The sequence below is a fragment of the Podarcis tiliguerta genome (genome assembly GCF_965153285.1).
Source record: "Podarcis tiliguerta genome assembly, chromosome: 10".
Taxonomy (NCBI): domain Eukaryota; kingdom Metazoa; phylum Chordata; class Lepidosauria; order Squamata; family Lacertidae; genus Podarcis; species Podarcis tiliguerta.
The window spans coordinates 22,340,711-22,363,911 of record NC_139543.1 but is presented as its reverse complement, the minus strand read 5'-3'; the positions used below and the strand labels follow the sequence as shown (position 1 = coordinate 22,363,911).

Below are 23,201 nucleotides of genomic sequence, written 5' to 3'. Positions count from 1 at the left end.
TGGATTTAAGCTGCTGAATGTTCATAAATCTAGTACTGGAAATATTGATGTGTATTGAATTAGTTACTGAATAACAAGAATAAAATTTTGCTCATATATAGTGCAAAATGGGGGCTTTTGTAGCAGCACATGGTCTGTTTAGAATGATATAACAGACACTGAATGTTCACATATCAAACAAAATGCCATCTTTCTGTAGAAAAGAGGTGTCAAAAAGTTTCTTTGTACCTTTAACGCATGTGATTATGTAGTACAAAATGCAGAGTTTGTAAAATTTCTTGAATATACAGGCAAAAAATGAATAATTCAAAACAACTCATAAGTTCTACATTCTATTGTATCTTTTATAACGCAGGCAGGAGATAGCATTGTGTTCCCAGTAGAGCTGAATTTGCACAAGTTACACCTCTGAAAATGCCAGATGGTCTATGGTCTACTTTTCAGAGCTGTCACATATGTAAAGATTTGAAAAAAAAAAAGAAAGACAGCTGAATGAGAGCAGCGGATCATTAAAGGGAGAGTGAAAGTCCCTGGGTATCACTGTGTTTTAAGAAAGCATTGTGTCGGTTCCCGCATTACGCTTTTCTTTTCTTTAAGATATACACAACCTTTAAAAATAAGGTAAAAACATTGCTGTTTTAAACTGAATGGTTGTGGCTTAATCTTAAAACTGTCAAATGCTTTTTATTCTTTATACTAGAATGTAGTCATATGGTTCCTAATTGGTTTCAAGTGTATTTTAACCATAAGATTCAAGTCTCCCCAGTGAAAAATTATCAATAAAGTTAAAATAAATTTAAATTGGTATAACTAATACATTTGGGGGTTTTATTCACTTTTGATTTGACCTACATATCATATGTGAATACTCTAAAGCCAGTCAGCTAAAAAGTTGTATGTTAATGTTACTGAAATAAGAGTACTTTGGGAGCAGAATTTATCTCTTGATCCTAGTAAAAATAATAAAATGAAAGTAAAACAAATAACTTTGCATGGCTAGACTTCCCCAAGACTTCGTATTGCCCATTAATTGGGAAAATAGGCCTGATGTTTTAAGACAGGGGAGATGATCATGTGTCATGTATTGTAATATGATATTGAAATGTAAACAATTGCGAACAACCATTTCCAATTCTGCTAGATTCTAAAGGTCATAACTGTCAATTCTAATAACTTTGTCATTTAGATTTACAGAATTCTTCCTATGTTCTCTCTTCTTATTTATTGACAAAGGATAACATATTTTCCAACAGCTGACAATTGGTGAAGCATAACATTTTATACCTAAGAATTCCAAATAATGCATCTACTTGCCAGACTGTTAAGTGGCAAGATACTTCCACATCCCAGAGATGATTACCTCTTTATCAATACCTACATAGGGTGAAAATGGAACAAGATCAAATTAGTCTTGCATAGAAATGGGGAATGTTGAGTTTTATGCCAGTGGTTCGGATAAGTTGTCTCTGCTTATGCACTTAAAGGGAGTATTCTATATAAAAGCTATTGCATTTTAAGTTCCTACTACCACCTTTGGGGATTTCCTTTTGTCAGTGAATTGCAAGAGTACTTGTGATCACTGGAGGTACTTGAAATGAATTTATACTTCTATGATTGAGTGGAGCTTTGGTGTTGTGTCTTTAATTCTAAAAGGCTGGGTCGACCCAAAAGGTTTGAATTAAATAATAAGTTATCAGCCTTGCTTATAAGAGCAAGAGAGTGTGTGCTGCTTTTTTTAAAAAAGAAACTTCCTGCCTGACCACACATATCTAGTTAGCCATGAGGCCTGAGAGAAAGACAGAACTATAGAACTTCACTGTTTTTTAGCTTAGAGGCATGTCCTGTTTCCCATAAGCAACCAGGCAAATGTTTATTTGCAGGTCTAGTTCTTCTGACAAATATTATTTTTTCCTTTTCCAATGCTTTAACTAAGGTCATTTTGACATACAGTGGTATAAATGAGGCTTTTATGTTTTCAGTAATATATGTGTGTGCTTGTGCACTAGAAGCAGAGGGTCACTGTGATCAGCTATTGTTTTTGTCCTTATGGTAGGTGAAAACCCTTCTTCTCTTGAAAAATCAAAGGCTGCTATTACTAGGAGGATGTTGGGCAACATGGAGTTCCTATAATCCCTGTTTCCTGTCAGAAGTGCAATTCGTTGTTTTTTAATTGATTTCCCACCACCCCTTACAAAATCCCACCATTTGACTCAGGGGTAGGGTCAGCAATGGACAGTGTGGTGTGACTTATCTGACCTTTCTCTTGCCTGAGTCAGGCGCACCAACTCTGTGAGGCCGAGGTGTTTTTGCCCCCCTTCATATCTGTTGCAGGTGAGTCGGGGACAAAGGAGACCAATATGCAAGCGACAGTGCAAGTCTCTTTTCCATATGTCACAAGCCTGTTCCACATAAGTTCTTATATACTACTGATATACAGTGGTACCTTGGTTTAAGAACAGTCCGGTTTACAAAATATTTGGTTTACGAACTCCGCAAAACCAGAAGTACAGTGGTACCTCGGGTTACAGACGCTTCAGGTTACAGACTTTGCTAACCCAGAAATAGTACCTCAGGTTAAGAACTTTGCTTCAGGATGAGAACAGAAATCGTGCAGCGGCAGCGGGAGGCCCCATTAGCTAAAGTGGTGCTTCAGGTTAAGAACAGTTTCAGGTTAAGAACGGACCTCCAGAACGAATTAAGTTCTTAACCCGAGGTACCACTGTAGTGTCCCGGTTTGCGAACTTTACCTCGGTCTAAGAATGGAATCTGAACGGTGGAAGGGCACTGGCGACGGGAGGCCTCGTAAGGGAAAGTGTGCCTCGGTTTAAAAACGGTTTCAGTTTAAGAACGGACTTGCGGAACAGGTTAAGTTCGTAAACCGAGGTACCACTGTATATATTTTTTCTACTGGTATGTACCGAATTTTTCCATCTATAAGACGCCCCCATGTATAAGATACCTCCTATTTTAAAGGTAAAGGTAAAGGTACCCCTGCCCGTACGGGCCAGTCTTGACAGACTCTAGGGTTGTGCGCCCATCTCACTCAAAGAGGCCGGGGGCCAGCGCTGTCCGAAGACACTTCCGGGTCACGTGGCCAGCGTGACATCGCTGCTCTGGCGAGCCAGAGCCGCACACGGAAACACCGTTTACCTTCCCGCTAGTAAGCGGTCCCTATTTATCTACTTGCACCCGAGAGTGCTTTCGAACTGCTAGGTTGGCAGGCGCTGGGACCGAACAACGGGAGCGCACCCCGCCACGGGGATTCGAACTGCCGACCTTTCGATCGGCAAGTCCTAGGCGCTGAGGCTTTAACCCACAGCGCCACCCGTGTCCCCACCTCCTATTTTGGGGGACTCCAATTTAAGAAAATGGGGGGAGATACTATCCGTGTATAAGACGAGCCCAGATTTTGAACATTGTTTTAGAGTAAAAAACAACAACAGTCATACACAGAAAAGTACGGTATATATTTTCTTAAACCGGTCAGTTACTTTGGTAACCTCTTACACAATTTAGAGGTGCATTGTCTTTGTGGTTTATGAAACTTTTAAATTGTGTGCTAAATCTGGGCTGTAAATTTATGCTGTCTGTGTTATAAGGACTCCTCATTCCTTTGTTGTGTCTTTTTGATTTTTTCAATTATTATACATGATAGTTTTAATATAATGTTGATGCAAGGCTGCTTAGGGAATATGGGAATAAGTTTCGTTGGGCCAAAAACTTCACCTGACCAAAATATAACTGCCCTTTTATACATGACAGTACAAACTAATAAGTCATATAAATATGATAGGGTACGTAAAATAATCAAAACATAAAATTAAGTTATTGTCATTATTATTTTATTATTTATACCCCACTCATCAGTCACTCTGGGCAGCTTTCAGCACATATAAAAACATAAAATACACAACAGATGACCAACACTGAATCAGATTAATTCTCTGGAAAACACTTGGTGAAACAGAAATGTTTTCAGCAGGTGACAGAACACCATAGCTGTGAGTGCCTCTCTTTAGTTCAACAGGAACAGTGTTCCAGAGTATTGATGCCAGTCTGCTAATAGCTTTAGTTCACATATTTATGAGTATAAGTGGCTATATATTAAACCTATTTTTAAAAATATTTATTAATTACCAGTTTGTTTCTGGCCATTTTTAGATATTTAAAACTCAAAAGGATCTGGGGCCTGAATATCTTAAGGAGTGTCTCTGCCCCCCCCCCCCCCAGCACCACAAGCATAAAAAATGATGATGCCCTGGTCTAAAAATGCATATTCTGACATTGATTTTATACAAAATAAAGAGCAGACTTTAGATGGTAGCTGCATGCTTCTGTTTAAGGTGGGCTTCTGGAGAATCATCCAGGGTTTGATTTGCTGTTAGCAGAAGTTGGTGATTTTTTCATCATGTTCTTTGGTTTTTCTTCTCTTCCTTTGTCAACCAGCTGTTTTTGTTGTACTCATTGTGGGTTTTAGCATCATTGTTTTAATATTCACCAGTTGTTCCAATTTTATCTAAACGGCCATGGGAACTTGCTGGCTAAAATGCAACCCAGAAATGTAATAAATAATGTGGGTTAATTTTCAGTCCAGTTTAGAGAATCCTGCTTTGACTCAAGATATTACATTTTCTCTGCTTGGCTTCACAGCTCTTAAGATTTATATTGTTTAACATGGGAATCCTCAAAGTATTTTGTTTTTTAATATAAACATTACATGTCCTCTATTTTATTATAGCAAGCAGTACTTAATAAATACTTAACATTTGTGTACAGCTGTCAAGTGCTCAAAGCACTTCACACGCATTATCTAGTTGTAATCCTTATAACAGCCCTGTAAGACAAGACAGTATTGTTATCTCCTATATTGCAGACTAAGTTTGGGAGAGTGTAGCTTGCCAAAGGCCACATAGTGAGTTCAGGGCAAGGTTGAGATTCAAATTGGGAACTTCCTGGCTTGCAGCTCAGTATCTTTAAAACAAACAGATCTTTCATTTTAAGAAAAGAGTTGACGTTCTTATAAATTCGCTTATCTTCCAGAAAACATGGCAATGGTGAATTGAAAATCCTTTCTTAACTTACATACATGTAAACAGTAAAGGCATTACTTAATAGTCTTGGATACTGTGCTCACTTATCACTTAAGACCAAACTAGATGGGATGTGGAAATATGTATCTGGATATTCCAATCTGTTATCTCAAGAAAGGAGTTGGGGAGCAGTAGTGATGGAGAAACTAAATTGGTGTAGGGCTGTGGCATTGGAGGACATGCGGTTTCAAACCTTTCTGCTTATCTAAATTCCTCCCCCTGTTCCCCCATGATACTTGTTTCACTAGGGGGGAAAACACAAACACACACACACACACACACACACACACATCTATATATGTATGCAAATATGGTAATTTTGGGTAAACAGTAGTATATTGGGGAAATGTTGCAGGAGAGAGTTAACCTGGTCCATTGCTTACTGCTTTTGTGGTGTGTGGTTTTTTTCAGGAAAAAAATTAGGGTGTCCTTTTCACGCATCTCCCAAGTTCTTCTGGCTTGGTCCTTGAGTCCATACATCTTCCATTTGCCCTTGACTTTCGAGCTCAATCCTCTTCCTTTTCAGGTTGGAAATGACACTGAAGCTGAAGATAACATAAAAATAATGCCCTAAGGCTTCCCAGACATTCAGTGTGTGTTTGTGTGGATCTCAAGAAGGAAAGGAAAGAGTTTCTTCTCCATAGATATGTGTTAAACCACTGTCTCTTTTTCTTGTTCTTTTTAAAGCACAACCTCAGCGTTTGCCACAACCAAATGCTTCACCACTGGAAAAGTGTAAGGAAGAAACAGGCAAAATACAAATACAAAATGGCCATACTGGGCTGAGTAACGCAAGTGGGATGCACAATGGAATCAAGTGTGGGGCACCAGATAGCAGAAAGTTCTCGGCACCTGTTTCCCAAAAAATGCACAGAAAAATTCAGTCCAGCTTGTCTGTCAACAGTGGAAGCAGCAAGAAGAGCTCTGCATACTCTCACAAGCCAGGCTCTTCACCCGAAGGTAAGCTGAAACCTTATAAGTAAACTGAACACAGAATAACCAAAAGCCATTCCCGCTAATAATTACACAATCAGCTAAAAATAATTGAAGAGCACGAGTCGTGCTCCAGAAGCAAATAGAAATCATTACAACAAAATACAAGTTACTTCCCCAAAGGAAAAGATTAAGTATTTGAAGGAAATTGAAATGAGAGATTTCCTGCTTTCAGAACATTTGTGCACCTCACTGTTGATCATATCTGTAGATGGAGAAGCTCTGAATTGCTGTTTGGCAATGCCATCACATATACAACATGGAGGGGAAATGATTTGACTTGGGACAGGGAAGGGGAACCTGATGAGCTCCAGGTATTATAGACTCCAGTTGTCCCTGACCATTTACTATGCTGGTTGAGGCTCATGGAAGTAGAGACCCAACAACCAGCTGGAACTGGCACTCAGTTCCAGCACCTCTCAGGTGAGCGCCATTGCCATTATAAGAGAACAAGGGAGGCATCCATGGTGAGTTCCAGCACCTCTTTTTATAAAAATAGCACTACCAACAACATATGGCGGCTCACAGAGGCTTCATTCACAATGCAGTTTATTCTGTTTTTCTGACATTTCCCTAACTATATATTTATTCATGTAGCACATTATGTTCAAGCTGTCACACAACAAAACCAAGATACCTCTAGAAGCCAAGTTTAGCGTTCATTTTCTTGTTACTTACTTATAGGAGAAAACAAAACCATTTGCGAGTCTGGAACCTACTTGTAGCTCCGGAACTTCCTATAGATCTGTGCATAAGCTGAGGCCTTGCAGTGTGCACCACAAGTGACTTTAGTCACCTGTTGCAGAGCCTCACACCCCATGCCATTGGCCTTACCCCTCAACAAGCGATCTTGCAGGGTCCAGTAGGGGCTCATACTACAGAATCACCCCTCTACTCAAGAGCTGATGAGCAGATGGGTGGATCCTGGTTTGTGTGATGCAACCAGTTGCTTTCCTTTAAAAAAAAAAAGCCCCTGTGGATCGTCAGCACCGCCCCCACCGCCCAATTGCCTACTCCCCATAGCAACTGTGATCCTGCAGGGTCCAGGTGATTCCACCCTGCCACTGCCCTCAACAAGTGATCCTGCGGGGTCCAGGAGAGGCTCCACAACTGGATTTCCTTAAGGAAAGCTAGTTGTGGAACCTCACACCCCCAGGATCACCCACTCCCCATAACAGCTGTGATCCTGCAGCTTCTAGGTGAGGCTACACAAAAGGCTTTCCTCAAAGAAAGCTCTTTGTGGAGCATCATCCCCACCCTGTTGGATCAGTCCTGGGCTGGAGGTTGGGTAGGTGATGTTCCACAAGTAGCTTTCCATTAGGAAAGCTGCTTAAGGGGCATTACACACACTGCAGGATAAATTCTTCTGCTTATCAACTCAGAGGTAGGAGCCCGGTTTTTAACTTTCATTTCAGACTGCAGTTCCAACTGGTGTGAATGAAATTTAGAACGCCATGGGAGTATGCAGGTCCTGCAGTATAAAAGGCACACAATAAAACAAAACACAAATTAACCCCATGGGTGAATGCATCCAGGTTCCTCGCCCCTCTCTTAAGAGATTAGCGAATATTTCAGTATGTGTATTGGCATGCTTTTCGTCAATGAAGTTTTGTCATTGAAAATTGTATAATACATTTCTGAGCAGCCTGTATGTGCTGTCCAAAAGGTATTCAAAACCTAGGCCAGTGCTTACATTACCACCATACTGCTATAAAGCCAATACATAATTTGCACATACAAATGGTTTTCACTTATTTCTCTTCACTGTACAGCACATGTCCATTAAGTAAACATATTTCATTTCTGTGTGTGTTGCTGACCACAATTACTCTAATGGCCCCATGGTTCCTAAGCCTATTTTAAATCTGCTGCTCTCCTATTCATGACACTGCGATCAGCAGACTTTGCTTTATCTGTTAAAACAGAAACTGGTAGATTCTCCTATTTTTTTGTTGGTAGTCAGACACCAATTCATGTCAGGTATCTGTCTCACTGTGCTTTAGGGAGTCAGTTAAGAGAGGTTTAAAGGCCCAAACGCGCCTGTTTAGAGATACAGAATATGAAGTGTTTGCATTGTTACAGACTAATTCCTGTGAAGTAGGATAAGAGGCTGAAACAGAAGGGTAGAGCAAAGCAGGAAATACATTTTGGACCCAATCAGCAACTGCTCTGTGTTAGAAAGTGTCCAGGTGAATTTTAACAAGCTTAAATGAGGACTTTGTAGACTTTTCTCCCCAATTTCTTTTGCATATCAGTTTATAATTTTACATGGTCTGATTATGGTCCAAGCTGCTGCTTTGTCTTTTACCAGTCATTCCTGACTTAGCCAGCCATGGCTAACGTGCTTGGGCTTGTAATCCATGCAGTCCTGAGCTGTGTTTAGTTTTAGGAAGTATCCCCTGGCCGTATTAGCACACTGTTTGGTGAAATGAAAAATCAGGAACAGAGGCCAAATAGAGTCTCTTATACAGACATGAAAATGTATTTCAAGAAGTAATTCCTGGCAGTTTCTTGGAACCTAGATTTCCATAGATGAATAACTGTTTACGTCTAATACATACAGATGTTTTTACACTGCTGTTACACGTCTTCTAAATTTTACCAGTTTGTAGGGGCTTACTTTGTCAAAGCCATGATTTCACTTAGCACTACTAGTCTTCATAAATCAATTCTTTCGTCTCTATACATTCAGAAATTCTGAACGGTGCAGTCCATCATAAACGGCACCATTTCAGTTTGTAGATTGGAGACCACATTATTTAATGTTCCCTCATAGCATATTCCCTTTTCCCAAGTGTAGAAAGCTTGCCAGGGAGAATGCTCTAGCCTTATATTCGTCATTCTTGGAAATTCTTGGGAGCCCCTAACTTGCAGCCTGAGATGTTGTAACTTAGGAAGCGCCGTGCCATACTATATTTCCGAATATGTAGATTTGGCTCTAATTTCTGTATGTTAAATGGAATATAATGTGATCAAAATCTCTTTAAATTTGGTGTTCTGTTAATGTAGGCTTTTGAAGGAGGAAAGAATGCCGTTTGTCTCTGAACAGGTGTTAAATGTTACCATTGGAGGGTAAAACTAACACTGCAAAGAAGGATGTTAAGTGTGACCCTGAAGGGGCATGAAGAGCCAGCCTGCTCTGGTTTGAGAATGCAAGTGTCCTACACACAAGTAATGCATGACTAGGACTCTCATTTGTTTAGAAACACCCAGTTTCAGTTCCTGACATTTATTCTCAGCTTCTGAAAGCTGTGCCATCTTACTTCTATCTATCGCCTCTCTGAATTCTTTCACTTCTGTGCCTAACTTCCTGCACCATGCCAGTCTGACCTTCTTGAATCCTTGCTTGCAGGGTTTGCTGCTTCCCCAGCACTCAGCTGAACAATTTTAAGTTCCTCTTCCTCGTTTCTCTGGCAATATCCCCACAGTGACATCTGGCACACTCATTGGAGGATTGTGCCCCTAGATGCCAGACTATCGCATCTACTTCAATTATTTTGCTTAGAAAACGTTGTTTTAGCTCGTACTGTGGTACCTCGGGTTACATACACTTCAGGTTACAGACGCTTCAAGTTACAGACTCTGCTAACCCAGAAATAGTACCTTGAGTCAAGAACTTTGCTTCAGGATGAGAACAGAAATCACACAGTGGTGGCGCAGTGGCCCCATTATCTAAAGTGGTGCTTCAGGTTAAGAACAGTTTCAGCTTAAGAATGGACCTTCGGAACAAATTAAGTCTTTAACCCGAGGTACCACTGTATAGTACTTCTTCTTTTTTAAATACAGACTGCTGAGTTCCCCTTCTTTTTAATAGATGTTAGGATCCCTGTCAACAATGTTTCTGTTGGGGCATATTTTTAATGTATATTTGTTTTTGGCTACTCCTTCCTGGCTTGAGCATTAATCTATTAACCCTTGCCACACTAGCTGTAGTTATTTCAAGCAAAGTGTTTAAAATTAGCTTAATTTTTGTGTCCAAGCTGTATTGTCATCTTGTGTATAGGAGGATGATGCAATGGCTTAATTCAGCAGATTAAAACTGACACGGCTAGCATTTTTCTTTTTAAAACTCCAACTCTGTTTGAACTACAGAAAAAAACGAGTTACAAACTACACCAGCATGTGTTTAAACCCGTATCTACCCCAGTCACTCATAAAGCAGGAGATCCAAATAAAGGGTGAATGGGCTGCACAGGTAGAGAATGTGGGAGCCGGCCTGGACGTTGTGCCCCCAAACCCCGACTTTTTCCTATATGGGCTCACTTTGGGTATGGTAGCTTTGCTGAAGGAAAAGGAGAGTCTGCTGTAGAGATAAGCCATGAACATGGTAAGGCCTGAGTATCTTCTAACTCCCATTTCTGATGTGATGTATACAGATCTGGATTTAAATAATAGATTTGCCTTTTTTTGTATCATTTGAGCTTTGGGGTTTTTTTTGGGTCCTGCTACAGTTGCATCCCAATTCTGAAAAATGTAATTTTATTTAAAAGGTCACATTTTAAGAGTACTGAATCTTGTGACCTACCTGCTATTGATCAGTTTCTGAACTGGTGGTGGTGGATTTTAATGGTGCCAGCTTATGGACTAGTACACTGTCACCTGAGCATGTAGTTGTTGTTTTTTTAATGAGGGTTAACTGTGCATAACAGAATGTTTGTGTTCTTAAATATGTTTGTAAAGGGAATTAGAAAAACACATATTTGAGTCATTATTTTTAATTTTTGAACATTTAATCAACGTATATAATATCCTAAGATGTTCTTGTTGGCTGTTTTGGCTGTGGCTTGACTTTTTAAATTGACATTCAGAGTTTGCCCTTGGCCTTCACCATGCCTATGTCTAGTGTCTATATAAGTCTTGTATCTCCTGCTGGGACTTCTGTTGCACTCTCTGCGGGGCCTTGAGTAAAGCCTTGTTGAGGACCTCAGCTGCCACTTTGATAGTGGTTTTACCCGTTTGATTCTTGCTGTGAGAGAACAGAGTGCTTACAGGTTTTCTTTGAATTTCCTGATCTCTCTCTGAATATAGCTGAAAAAAATCTGACCCAGGTCAGCATTTTGTAATTGAACATATTTGTCATAAAAGCCTTTTGTAAAGGTTTAGAAATTGGCCTGTCAGTTCCAAACATGGAATTGTTTATTGCTTAACAAAATTATTCAGTTTCTTATTAAGACCTCTTTGCTAAAGAATAGGAAGGTTGCCAATGTCACATCAGTTCTAAAAGTTGCATCTCTGAGGAAGCAAAAAAAATTTAAGGCCCATGATTGAGCTAATGTCTGTTCCAGATAAATTGGTGGGAAGTATTATTGAAAGTAGAATTTATGGTAAACATATAGAAGAACAAGCTCTTGCTGAGGAAGAATTAGTATGGCTTCTGATGAAGAGAAGTTCTTCCTTGCAAATAATATTTTAGAATTCTTTGAGGGTCTCACCAAGTATCCAGGATGATGATGATGATGATGATGAGATACACACACACACACACACATATATATACATACATATGAATGAACTTCCCAAAAGCTTTTCACAAAGTTTCTCACCAAAGACTCCTAAGTAAACCTTGCAGCAATGGAATTGAAGGAGTTGCCTTATGGATTGGTATCTGGTTAAGGAACTAGAAGCAGAGGCTACAGATAAACTTTGTACTTCTTCACAGCACAGTGTAGTGAGAAGTGGGGTTCCCTCAAGGATTGTATCAGGATCCGCACTTCCTATTAATAAAGATCGGGTGTTGGGTATGAGAAGTAAAATAGCAAGTTGGTGGAATGGCACCAAGATTGTTCAGTATGGTGAAAACACTAGTTTACTATGAAGAGCTTCAGAACGATCTCTCCAAACTGAGCAACCCAAAAAAAGAAATGATGTTCACAAAATGTAAAGAGATGCACTTCAGTGCAGCCTCTTTCCCTCAACTTCATGAATACTGCAGATAATATATACACTAGTTGTTTAACTGCTGTATATACTTAGTTTTTAAAGCTGGGGATTGTTCATCTTTAGTCAACTTGGCATTTTGAATTGTTTATTGTTCTTCTCCTCCCTACCCATATCTCCCACAATAAAATGAAACATTATGCCTTGTATGGATGGATGGATTGCATTTGTAGCTTACCTTCTTTCTCCAATGAGCTCAAGGTGGTATACATGGTTCTCTTCCCCTCCATTTTATCCTTACAACAACTAGTGAGGTGTAGATTAGGCTGAGAGATGTAGTGACTTACCCAAAGTGCCCAGTGAGCTTCATGGCCAGGTGGGGACCAGAACTCTGGTCTCCCAGGCTGTAATTTGACACTGTAGCCACTACACCACCACTGGTTCTGTGGTGTAGTTTAGTTTATGTAAGGGTGACTGTATGGATTTGCAACGACAGGTGCCTTATTCAGGATGACTTATGTGACCTTCCAGATATTTGGATCTCTAACTCCCATCAGCCAGCCATTGGACATCTTTGGTGGTGGGAGTTTTATTCTATCAGCATCTGGAGACCCACAGGTTAGCCATCTCTGGCCTATAAATAAAGGAAATCTGCATAGTCTATATAGCATAGAATGGTTGTACCCAGTTATTACAAATGTGTGGTTCTTACTACTTTTTAAAAATCCAAAATATAATATATTTCCAAATGTTTACAAAGAATTGGACCATTTTAGGGAACTACTGGATACTATTTGTTTCATTGTGTGCATGTGGGTACTGCCTTTATATTCTTGCTAAAAAGACACCCCACATACTGCTGTTAACAGTGGCAGTGACAGCATTTGCATTGTTGGGAAAATAGATGCAGCAGATCATAAAATCAAATTAGTTGTGTGACTTTTTAGGCAGCTGGTAAGTAAGCTAGGACTAAAGCAGACTACATACTGAATTGAAACTTCTTGAGGATAATGGTTCTGGTAGCTTTTTGGGTAAAATTGACCATAGTCTAGATGAATCATCACTATTCTTGTCCTGTGTATGTATGTATAACTCTCACTAGTCCCAGTCTAGTATGTCTGTGTCATTGCAGGTTGTAGTTCAAAACAATCTGGAGGGCATCAACTTGGGGAAGGCTATGTGTAAACAGACAAGAAGGCTATTTTAGATATGTAATCTTGAAATGGAATAGCAAAATATAGCCGCCTAACCCATGTTAATAGAATGTGCATAAAAGAAAACTTTTTAAAACAATTCACATTAATACCCAATCAGAATCATTATATTTTCACATTTTTCTGTGTAGTTGAGCATGCATAGACCACTTTAGCCATTGCTAATTATCTGAGAATGAAGTGTCTTTATTTAGACCAGTGCCTTATGTCTGTTTATGTAAATAGAATGCAGTGGCTCTTTTCAGAGCTGAAAAGAAAGCAACTAGGGTTTTTTTTTAAAGTAGTTGTTCTGGATAGCCCCACAAACAGAATGATGTTCATTGTTGGTAGGTGTATGCAATGTTCTTTGCCTTTTGAAAGTTAGATTTCATTTTGAAAGCCTAAAAACTGAGCCAACAATTTTTTAAAAATTTTTTGCATTACAGTAGCTATTTGTCTGCATTCTTCTACAGTCATTATCTTCATGTCGTTGACATTTTCTTTCTCTGTTTGAAAATATTTATTGCCCTTTAAATAGATTGAGAATTTCCTTAATCTATTTACAGACTAAATGATGATACACAATAACACAATAAGAGTATTTCATAAGAATAAATCACATCTGTGGCTGGAGTCTTCCGTAAGGGAAGGCTTGTATGAAACAGAAGGGTGTCAGCCATATGACAAAACTTGATTTTAAAGAATCAAGAAAGAATTTGTTGTGCTGTTTGTGTCTCTCTCTAAGCCTCTGTGAGAACCTGTTGAATGGAATAAATAAATACCCCCTTTTTGATTTGCATCAAACTGCCCGGATGGAGGGGAAAAATAAGATACAGTTATTTTTAAGTGTTGAAGCCAATGTAGCTGTTTGTTCCTCTCTGCCCATCCTTTACATTAAAAAAAAGGGAGGAAATTGTTTTAGATTTATTCAAGTACAATCTCCATGACAACAAGCTAATTAATCCCCATCAATCTGGCTTTGGTCCTCTTCACTGAACTTGTACTCCCCAGCTTCACTTCACATGTCATATCTGCTGAGCTTTGGATGAAGGTCATTTACAGGTACATTTATTCTTCACATAAAGAATCCCATTTAATGCACACAACCACTCTTCTTATTTTACCATTAGCTTATAGTATAGCTCTTCCCCCTTTTTTGTTTCTCATAACCTCTTTTCATGCTACATTCAACCTATTTGCATATTTCTGACCATTGTGTGTAGGAATGAGCTAACAAATGGAAGTAATGCTACTTAAGCCAAGATGTTTATGTATTTCGAGGGCAAGCCTTTTAGCGGTTGTCTGTTCTTCCCAATAACCCTATTGTCACAATTCCTACATCAGTTTCTTCAATTAAAAAACACATTTTCGTCATTTCAAGGGTGGGGGGCCAAATACACTTCTTCCCAGTCATTTATCAGATTTCCTTCCCTACTTCTCAAAAACAGCAAAAGAGGCTTAAATTAATGTGAAATACTAAAACAATTAAAATGAAACACACAGCATGTGACTCTCAATACACTAATAAACAGAATCCACACGAAAAGTGCCACATTTAAAAGGCAACCAAAACATAGCATGATGGGGAGCATCTAGCCCTCTAGATGTTGTTGACTTCCGTCTCCCATCAGCCCTGTCCATTTTGGTTGAGGCTGATGGAAGTTGAAGGTCAATGACATCTGAAAGGCCACATGTTTTCTATAATATGTTTAAAGTTTGCTTTCCAGAGCAAAGTGCATTGTTTTCTTTAAGAAGAAGAAGGGAAAAATGAGAAATCCCATATACCATACCATTCTACATCTGAAGTGAAGGATAATTCTAAAAGGTGGGAGCCAGTAGAAAAGTCAATAAGGGTTTCACAGAGATCTTCGGTGGCTCATATTAAGAGATGTTCCCTGAAGGCCATCTTCAGATGCTTTAAAGAAGCTGCAACAGGAAGTTTCTGGTGTATTTTTATTTTGTTTTGTATTTTCTTATTTCGTTTTTTTGAAGCAAAGTGTTGTTTGTTTGTTTAAAGTGGCAATAGAGGAAGTATGAGTGGCTCATGCTTACTTTCTGTGAAGAGGGGAGAGTTGAGAATATCCTTGTGGGGAGGAGGATATGTGTACATTTTCATCCTCCTATACTTGACCTGAAAGTGGTAGAAGAACATCTGTAGTGGATCAGTTTCTGGGTTCTACTTTCTGAGATGTTTGACAAAACAAGCACCTGCATATAGCTGACTTTGTAGGGTGACTGGTAGAATTAGGATTGCACTCCTGGGATTCTGTCCCATTGAACTCAGTGGGGATTACTTTTGAGTAGACAAGAACAGGATAGCAGTGTTAATGAATTAAAATGTAAACCTTATTTCCACCCTTTTTTGTTCAGTTGTCTGAACTGTTCACTACAAGACTGTAAGTTTAACTTGACACTATTTTATCTTAGTACAGTCTGGCTACCCAAAATCAAAAAGATCTGTTCACTTTATGTAGTTTAGAGGCTTGACTCTGCTGTCTTGCCTGTGTCAAATTTTATTTTTCAAGTACAGTAATGCCTGGATTACTGGTCTCTCCTTCTCATGCATGCACACATGTTTCAAAGAACTGTGAACCTGATTCCATGAGCCCAAGAAGCTTTAGATTTATTTTTCTCAAATATCAGCCCCAACCCATCCAATATCACATAAAAAAACACTTTTTGAACGGTGGGAGTTTCAAAAACAGTTTGTGATACAGCTGAGGGCTCAACAGTTCAAAAGAAAAAAACCTCAAAGTGTTCACTAGACTAGTGTTATAACCCTTTTATAAGCCCAAGCATCTCAGATTCCTCAACCTCAATTTTTTTGAAGTTTGTGAAATAAACTAGATAATTAATTCCTGAAATTCTGAATTTTCTGTAGAGTTTGATTTTGAAAGTGAATGGAATTTCCATTGCCTTTCCCCACCTATGCGCTAGCTCCTTACCCTGTCCACAGGATATCCTGTGGCTAAAAGACAGGATGGAATTCAGTGCAAAACAAGAAATTTAGAAGCTGCATTTCCCCTCACTGATTTTAAATTCAAAAACTTCTGTGTTCTATATCTTGTTGGCTGTCTTTTCGGTGGGTCTGATATCAGCTATAAAACTTGTAGAATGTCTTGAGACAAAGAAAGTGTTTGATGCAGAAAAGACATTAACGTTGGTGCAGGTGATGTCGTGACCTACAAAACCCTTTCCGTGGGCACTACCCATCTAAATGCAGAGTGGAGAATTTGGGCAGCCTTTGATAGAAGACAGTCCTTCCGATATCCAGGATGGTTGTCTGCTGCTGATTTAATTACTAGATTAAACCCAAGATGACTCTCTGGATGGCTAAGACAGTAAAATGCGCATAGCTGTGTCTTAGAGCATTGCATTAAGTGCAATTAAAAAATGCATAGAACAGACTTGGGAACTGGTGTGAAAAATTACTAGAAATATATACATAAAAAATTCACTTGTGGGATAGTAGTATCTCTTTTAAAAGAGTGAAAGGGATGGATTCAATGCTGAGTGTGTAAATGCCACGTCTAGAAGAATACTGGTCTGGAGGAACCACCCTATCTCTCATTTTTCTCTGCTTGCTAGATGAAATTCACTTAGGGGTTGTATTTTGTAGCTTACTGGCTGAATAAGTCTCATCAAATGGAAGAACAATGTCAACACCTTGTTGACATGTTGGCCTATGCTAAAATTTGTTATAGACTGTGAATATATTGTTCCTCTCAGTGCTGAGCTGATGAAACCTTTGTGCAGCACAGAAGCAGAAATCGAGGAATGTGAGCTATGTATTGTGGGAAGAAAAAAAAGTAGCTTCAATTTGTATTGCTCTTCTTTAAAAAAAATTTCAACCCAAGTGGGCATTTAGAACGCAATTTTAACTTTTTATTTCCTTTTATCTTTCCTCTCTCCCTCAACATGCTGTGCCACATTTCCAAAGATTGCTGTGTTCACTGTATCTTGTCCTGCTTGTTCTGCGAATTCGTCACCCTCTGTAGCCTTGTCCTGGGACAAGCGTCATGTGGGGTCTGCCCAGTAGAAGCCTGCTGTTGCTGCTGTGGAGAAGAAATGGGAGATGACTGCAACTGCCCGTGTGATATGGACTGTGGCATAATGGATGCCTGTTGTGAATCATCAGACTGTTTGGAAATTTGTATGGAATGCTGTGGGATTTGTTTCCCATCATGATAACTTTTTATCACTTTTTTCTGCTTTCTTAAAAAAAACATCAACAACGTAACTGGAGAGGGTTCAAGTTTTTGTGTGTTTCTCTGAAATAAAACAACAGCCGCTTTCAAAGGACACATTTAGACACTCTTGCAGCAACCTGGTTTTCTGCACTGTTAACTTGATTTTATAAACAATTGTTGAAGAAAAGCAAACTCATAAGAACAAATGCTTGATGGTCTAATTTTCTGTAGTGGGTGGTTGACTGTGCAAAGACCTGCTCACGCAGGTAAAACAACCATTGGTGGTTGTTCCTGGATAAAGACAAAAGGGTTTTAGCCCTTTGTAGTTTCCTGTTGTGTGCAGGCAGGGGGTTGACAGAGTTTACCACCCCTTCACTAACAAACAAGTTACTAGAAGAGATAGAAAACAGCAGAGTTGGAACAAAGTAACAACAATTTCATGAGGGCTTTCCACTTAAGTGAATCTCTTGGTGGGAAATATTTGTAATGGGTTTTTTTTTTAAAAAAAAAAAAACTTTTTACTGTGTTTTTTGTTTTAACAGCAATGTGAACAAATATTTTATTTTCTCATCTGTAGATTTATATAATTTAAGTTTTATCTAAAGTGCATCACGAACAAACTGATTCATATTTTACAATACATGTCTACTAAATAAACAACTCCAGTTGAGATCAGTGGTGCTTACTTTGCAGTAAGTACAATTGCAACTTTAAAGCGCTGTTCACCCCATCAAATTACTATACTATACAACTATACAGTTGATTCACAACTTGCATGGAGGTTACATTCCAGGAAAAGTTGAAATCAGGTACATAGTCATGGAACCACACTTGTGTGCATCCCTACATTTCTGAAGCTGATGCACTGAGTGTGTTTTGCCTCCCATGCAAGGAGGAGAGATTTTAAACTCTCAAATTTGCTTACGAAACTCTGAGAAGCTCTTGTGGGATCATCCAAGATCTCGTAAGAGCTTCCCAGAGTCCAGTAAGCAAGCCTGAGAGCTTAAATGTTATTTTCACGCCAGGCTTTCCTGGCACAAGTTAAATGTGTGCAAATTTCCTGGCACAAGTTAGATGTGCAAGGTTTGACTTCTCTGTATTTAAGAAAAACTAATTGGAAGTGTGATGACAATTCAGGGAAGTGCCGTGTGTTTCCTTTTGCCCCCATCCTCCAAGTCTTGCGCATAATTTTTTTTTTGGTATTTTTATTTAAGACAGCAAATGCAGAAATGTTGATGTTTCACACAGCAGTCATGTTAAGAATAAAGGGGAACTGGGTAAGACTTCCTACACAGGAAATGCTTCCCAATGAATTGATTAATAAAGCTGATGTTTTTAAGTTTTAAAATGTTGTGTGATTGTTTGATAAAGTATTTGAAGTTATTTAAAGAAGGAATATCATACTATTGTATCTTAAAAGTAGCAGCTTTGTAGTAAACGTTTAGGAGTGAACAGCACACTTTGGAAATTAAATTTGCCCTAAATAGTTCTCATGGCATAATTGAAATCTAACCCAGTGCATTGACTGACTTCCAGATTTCCATACACTGGTGCTAATTTACTGTGACTTCCAAGAGTTTTTATGTGACTCATTAATTCAGTTTAATTCAGCTACCTGGTTAACCTGATTTTACTTCGTAAGTCCAAATTTCCCAATGGCCTGTTGGTTTGGTAATGTTTGACCTTTGTCTGTAGGTTATGCTTTCTTGATCCAAACACAGTGGCAACCATTCCTTTTATTGTAACAAATGACCCATGTGTGTGGCAAATAAAAATTCCAGGAAAATGAAAAGTTAAGCCTGAACCTTCAAACACTGATTTACCAATGCTTACTACTGAGTTGTTACTGGAAAAGAAAATGTTAAGAATATACTTGGGTATTCTATGGAGCTACCTGCTTGCTTCTCAATACATTTGACTTGATAATGCAGAAGGAGTGCCTTTCTCTCCTCCTCTGGTAGCTTTCCCCTTTTTTCTTTTGTTGCTGCTGCAACTGTAGGATTGGATTCTGATCTTTCCTCCACTGTACTTCAGAGAGAGAGAAAATGTCAGTAAAATGTTATTTTTATAGTGGCATGATTTCATGGATGTTTTAGAAACGGAATTTTTTAGAACAAACAAATTCAGTAGACCAGTAAGCTCCGGGTTAAGGCAGAGGGGGACTCAGTTATGCCTCCTAAAAGTAAGGAGCATACCTAAAGACAGAAGTAGCACATAGATTGAATGGTGGTGCCCAGAGGGCAACTGGGAAAGGAGGATACCATGGGGAACAAGACGGACATGTGGTACATTGGCCAGCTTTTGCTGCTGCAGAATTGGCAAATAGAGAGTGATATACACTGCCCTGATCGAGGTTACCCCAGTCATTGACGTAGGTATTCAGTGTCGCCAGACAAACCAACAACCAAAAACACTATTGGAGCACATTTAGTGAAACGAGCATTTCTGTTTTGGAACTTTTGTTTTTTGTATGCTGCAACCATTATTATATGGCTTTGACTCCTCCCCCCAAGTTATTATGTATCAAGCTTTAATTAATCCAAGAATATTTAAGGAGAATCCAGTATCGCTCTTCAAAAATGAATTACTGTACATATCTGTTCGTACTGTGTTTTCATCACCTTTGATAGTCTATTTGTAATTCTTTTTACCTTATAGAACACTTCATGAGCAGTACTAGTGTCACACTGTTAGTTCAAATATGAAAATTATGGGAACTGTACTGAACTCCTCCTCCTAGAATGTGATTTCAGTATTAAATGAAATGCAAGGGTTGCATCTATTTTGTTGTTAAAATTTCTAACTACTCCACTATAGCACTTCTTTATGCAGTCTTCAAGTGCAAAATACTCAATAGTGGAAGTTTTCTAGCTTGGGACATATAAAGCCTTCAAATGATTGGGAGTTATCATATGATTATTAACACTTTTTTTATTCCAAAAATAAAAAATTGTGTGAATTGTTTGACATGCTAAATATATCCTGCTACTATGTGTCATAGAAATATTAATGGTGTGTAATATTTATCTCCACAGGAGAGCACATTAGTGAATAGTTTTAAGAAACTTTTTTCTATGTTTAGTTTCTTAAAATTCTTCCATTACTTAGACTTTCTGGAGCCAACCTTTTGGGAACCATCTATGATTAAAAGTTAAGCAGTGCAAAAGTGCAGTTAAAGTAACAATTTTCTCGTCATCTAATCTGTCCATTTAACGAAGACAGAGGTCCTCAGTTAATACGGAATTGTGAACTCTTCCATATATATTTTTTTTATAAAAAAGCTTGTTACTTGCTCTATGACCTTTCCGTTAACTGGATCATTTGATATTAAACACTATTTTGAAATAAAGAAATTTATTTTGAATCCTTGCCTAGTACTTTTTATTACAGTTTGTGTTTTACTGCCATAAGTGTGCTGATGGTTGTTGAAAGAAACAGACACTGCTTTCAGTGTGGCTTCCTGTTACACCCGTTACTGACTATCCTGTTTGCTCACTTTGGAAGTCTTGGATGTTATGAGTGGAATAATTTACCCCTGCATAACATACTGAACTTTGAGTTCCTGAAGAAATAATTTTGGTCACAGTAATTTCATTCTAATTATCTGTAATATGAGCACTAAATGACCAATTTAATCCCCTTTGTAATTCTTTTTACGTGGAATAGTACCTAAAATTGCATGATTGCATTTGAAACATTTACTAAAGTGTTCCTTTTCAGGTTACTAAAACTTTTTATGTCAGCTTAAATATACAGTAGAGAATCCTGTGTATATCTGAAGGAATGCCCTTGAAGGAAGATAGATGAACACATGTTTATTGTGCTAGCTAGAATAAGGAAGGTGTGAATAGCCCTAATTTCCTTAATCCCTGTGGGTGATCCCTATCCTGATTTTCCATCTAGGAACAGAATTAGTTTGCTTCAATCTACTTGTGACCACAGTTGAAAGTTTATATGTACCTGAAGGTTTTGAGTCCTTTCGATGCAAGCACTTGAGTTTTTGTACTGACGTGATTCTGTTGTTGCCAATAGCTTTAGTCCACATATTTCCTCCCTCTGTTTCAGTCTTCTGCAGCCATGTACCTTCAAGACATTTTGAACTGCACAATACCCATCAGCTTCAGCCAGCACAGCTGTGATGGTTGGGACTGAGAAGTTGCAGTCCAAAAAATCTGGAGGAACCCAAATACCACTGGCTATTTTCAAACTATATGGTACATGCTTATGCAGTACACTATAAAGGACATTGTTGTTCCATCCTTGCCCCACCAGTAGCTATTCATGGCTCACTCTGGGACAATCTGTTTAAGGCATAGAATAGAAGACACCTAACCATTGTAATCAACTCTAAACTATTTATGAATTTGCTTAATGTTTAACTGTGTTGTTTACATTGTATATGCATGGAATTTTTGTTGCATATAGATTGTGTACTAAAATTTCCCAAAAGCTTTCAATGAAGTAGCTCGCCAAACACTCCTGACTAAGTTTAGGAGTTGCGAAATAAGAGAGCAGTTCTTTAACCAGTTACTGATCCATAAGAGGAAGCAGAAAGTTGGAATAAATGGAGGGATATTTAAAAAAAATGGTGCCCCCAAGGAACAGTATTGGGGCCAGTGTTTTTTAAACTTGTTCATACATGACCTGGAGTTGGGGTTGAGCAATGGGAGAGTCAAATTTTGTGATGAAAACAAATTGTTCAGAGTGGTTAAAAGAAAAAAGGATTGCAAAGATCTTCAAAGGTAACTCCTGAAAGTGGGTGAATGGGCATTAAAAACTACACACATACATCTATGGGGTGTGTACAGTAAGCGACGGACCAGAAAAAAGATGTTGGGATTGGAAATAAAACTGCCCTAATGATGTAATACAAATCTATGGTGCAACTGCACTTTGAATACTGCACTTGTATAGTTCTGGTTGCCTCACCTCAAAAAAGATACTGTAGAGCTAGAAAAGTTTCAATCAACATGATCATCTTTCTTCTTTAGCGATCACTCATAGCCGAGTAAGATTGTCTTCCATGAATACGGTCTCAACAGTGTGTCTGTAAGTGACTATGGAGGCCACTTCTGGATCTGCACATCCTTCCACAGTGGAGACATAGGTTTCTGGATGGTAGTTGATCACGGTGAGGATTTGCCAAACATGCCTTCCTCTTAGCTCCTTTCTCCCTTTCATTCTGAATTCGCGCTTCTTCAAAGTCCATGATGCCTTTGGTAAAGGCTGTTTTCCAGTTGGAGCACTCACAGGCCAGTGATTCCCCCCCCCCTTTTTTTTTTTGGCCTTGAGAGCTTCTTTAAACCTCTTTCGTTGTCCAGGGCTAGAACAACTGCACCAGGAGAGGTTTCAACATGTGGGGCTTTATAGTTTAGGAAAAAGGGCAAGTAAGGCATGTTTGATAGAGGTATATACTATTATGCATGGTATGGAGAAGTTGGATAGAGGAAGGTTTTTATCTCCCTTGTGTGGCTAGAACACAGAGTCACCCAATGAAGCTGACAAAACCACTACATCATGTGCTACATAGTTAAACTATGAGATTTGCTACCCAAGAGTGCAATGGCATTCAGTAGATGGCTTGAAAAGGGTTTAGGCAAATTCATGAGGGATAAGGCTATCACAGCCATCACAGCTGCGCATTATATCCAGTGTTGGAGGCAGACTACCATTTGTTGGGGAGCACTAATGGGGAGAGTACTGTTGCACCCATGGCTTGCTTGTGGGCTTCCCATGGACATCACTGTCTGAACAGAATGCCAGACGAGATGGGCCTTTGGTCTCTGGGATCTTTTATGTGCTTGTGGATTTTGATATTCAAGCTGTCCAGAAGATGATGCTGTATATCCACAGATAGT

At 38.9% G+C, this 23,201-nt stretch overlaps 1 protein-coding gene across 2 annotated transcripts in view; it reads left to right on the top strand.

The window, feature by feature from the left end:
- Positions 1-20,707, top strand: part of MDFIC (MyoD family inhibitor domain containing) — a 42,389-nt gene extending 21,682 nt beyond the window's left edge. For both annotated transcript variants that reach the window (XM_083400078.1, XM_083400079.1), the window contains 2 exons: positions 5,778-6,050; positions 17,094-20,707. In XM_083400078.1, the coding sequence (XP_083256204.1) occupies positions 5,778-6,050; positions 17,094-17,341 (521 nt within the window). In that variant the 3' untranslated portion in view covers positions 17,342-20,707. The remainder of the gene's footprint in view (positions 1-5,777; positions 6,051-17,093) is intronic.
- The last annotated feature ends 2,494 nt before the right edge of the window (positions 20,708-23,201 follow it).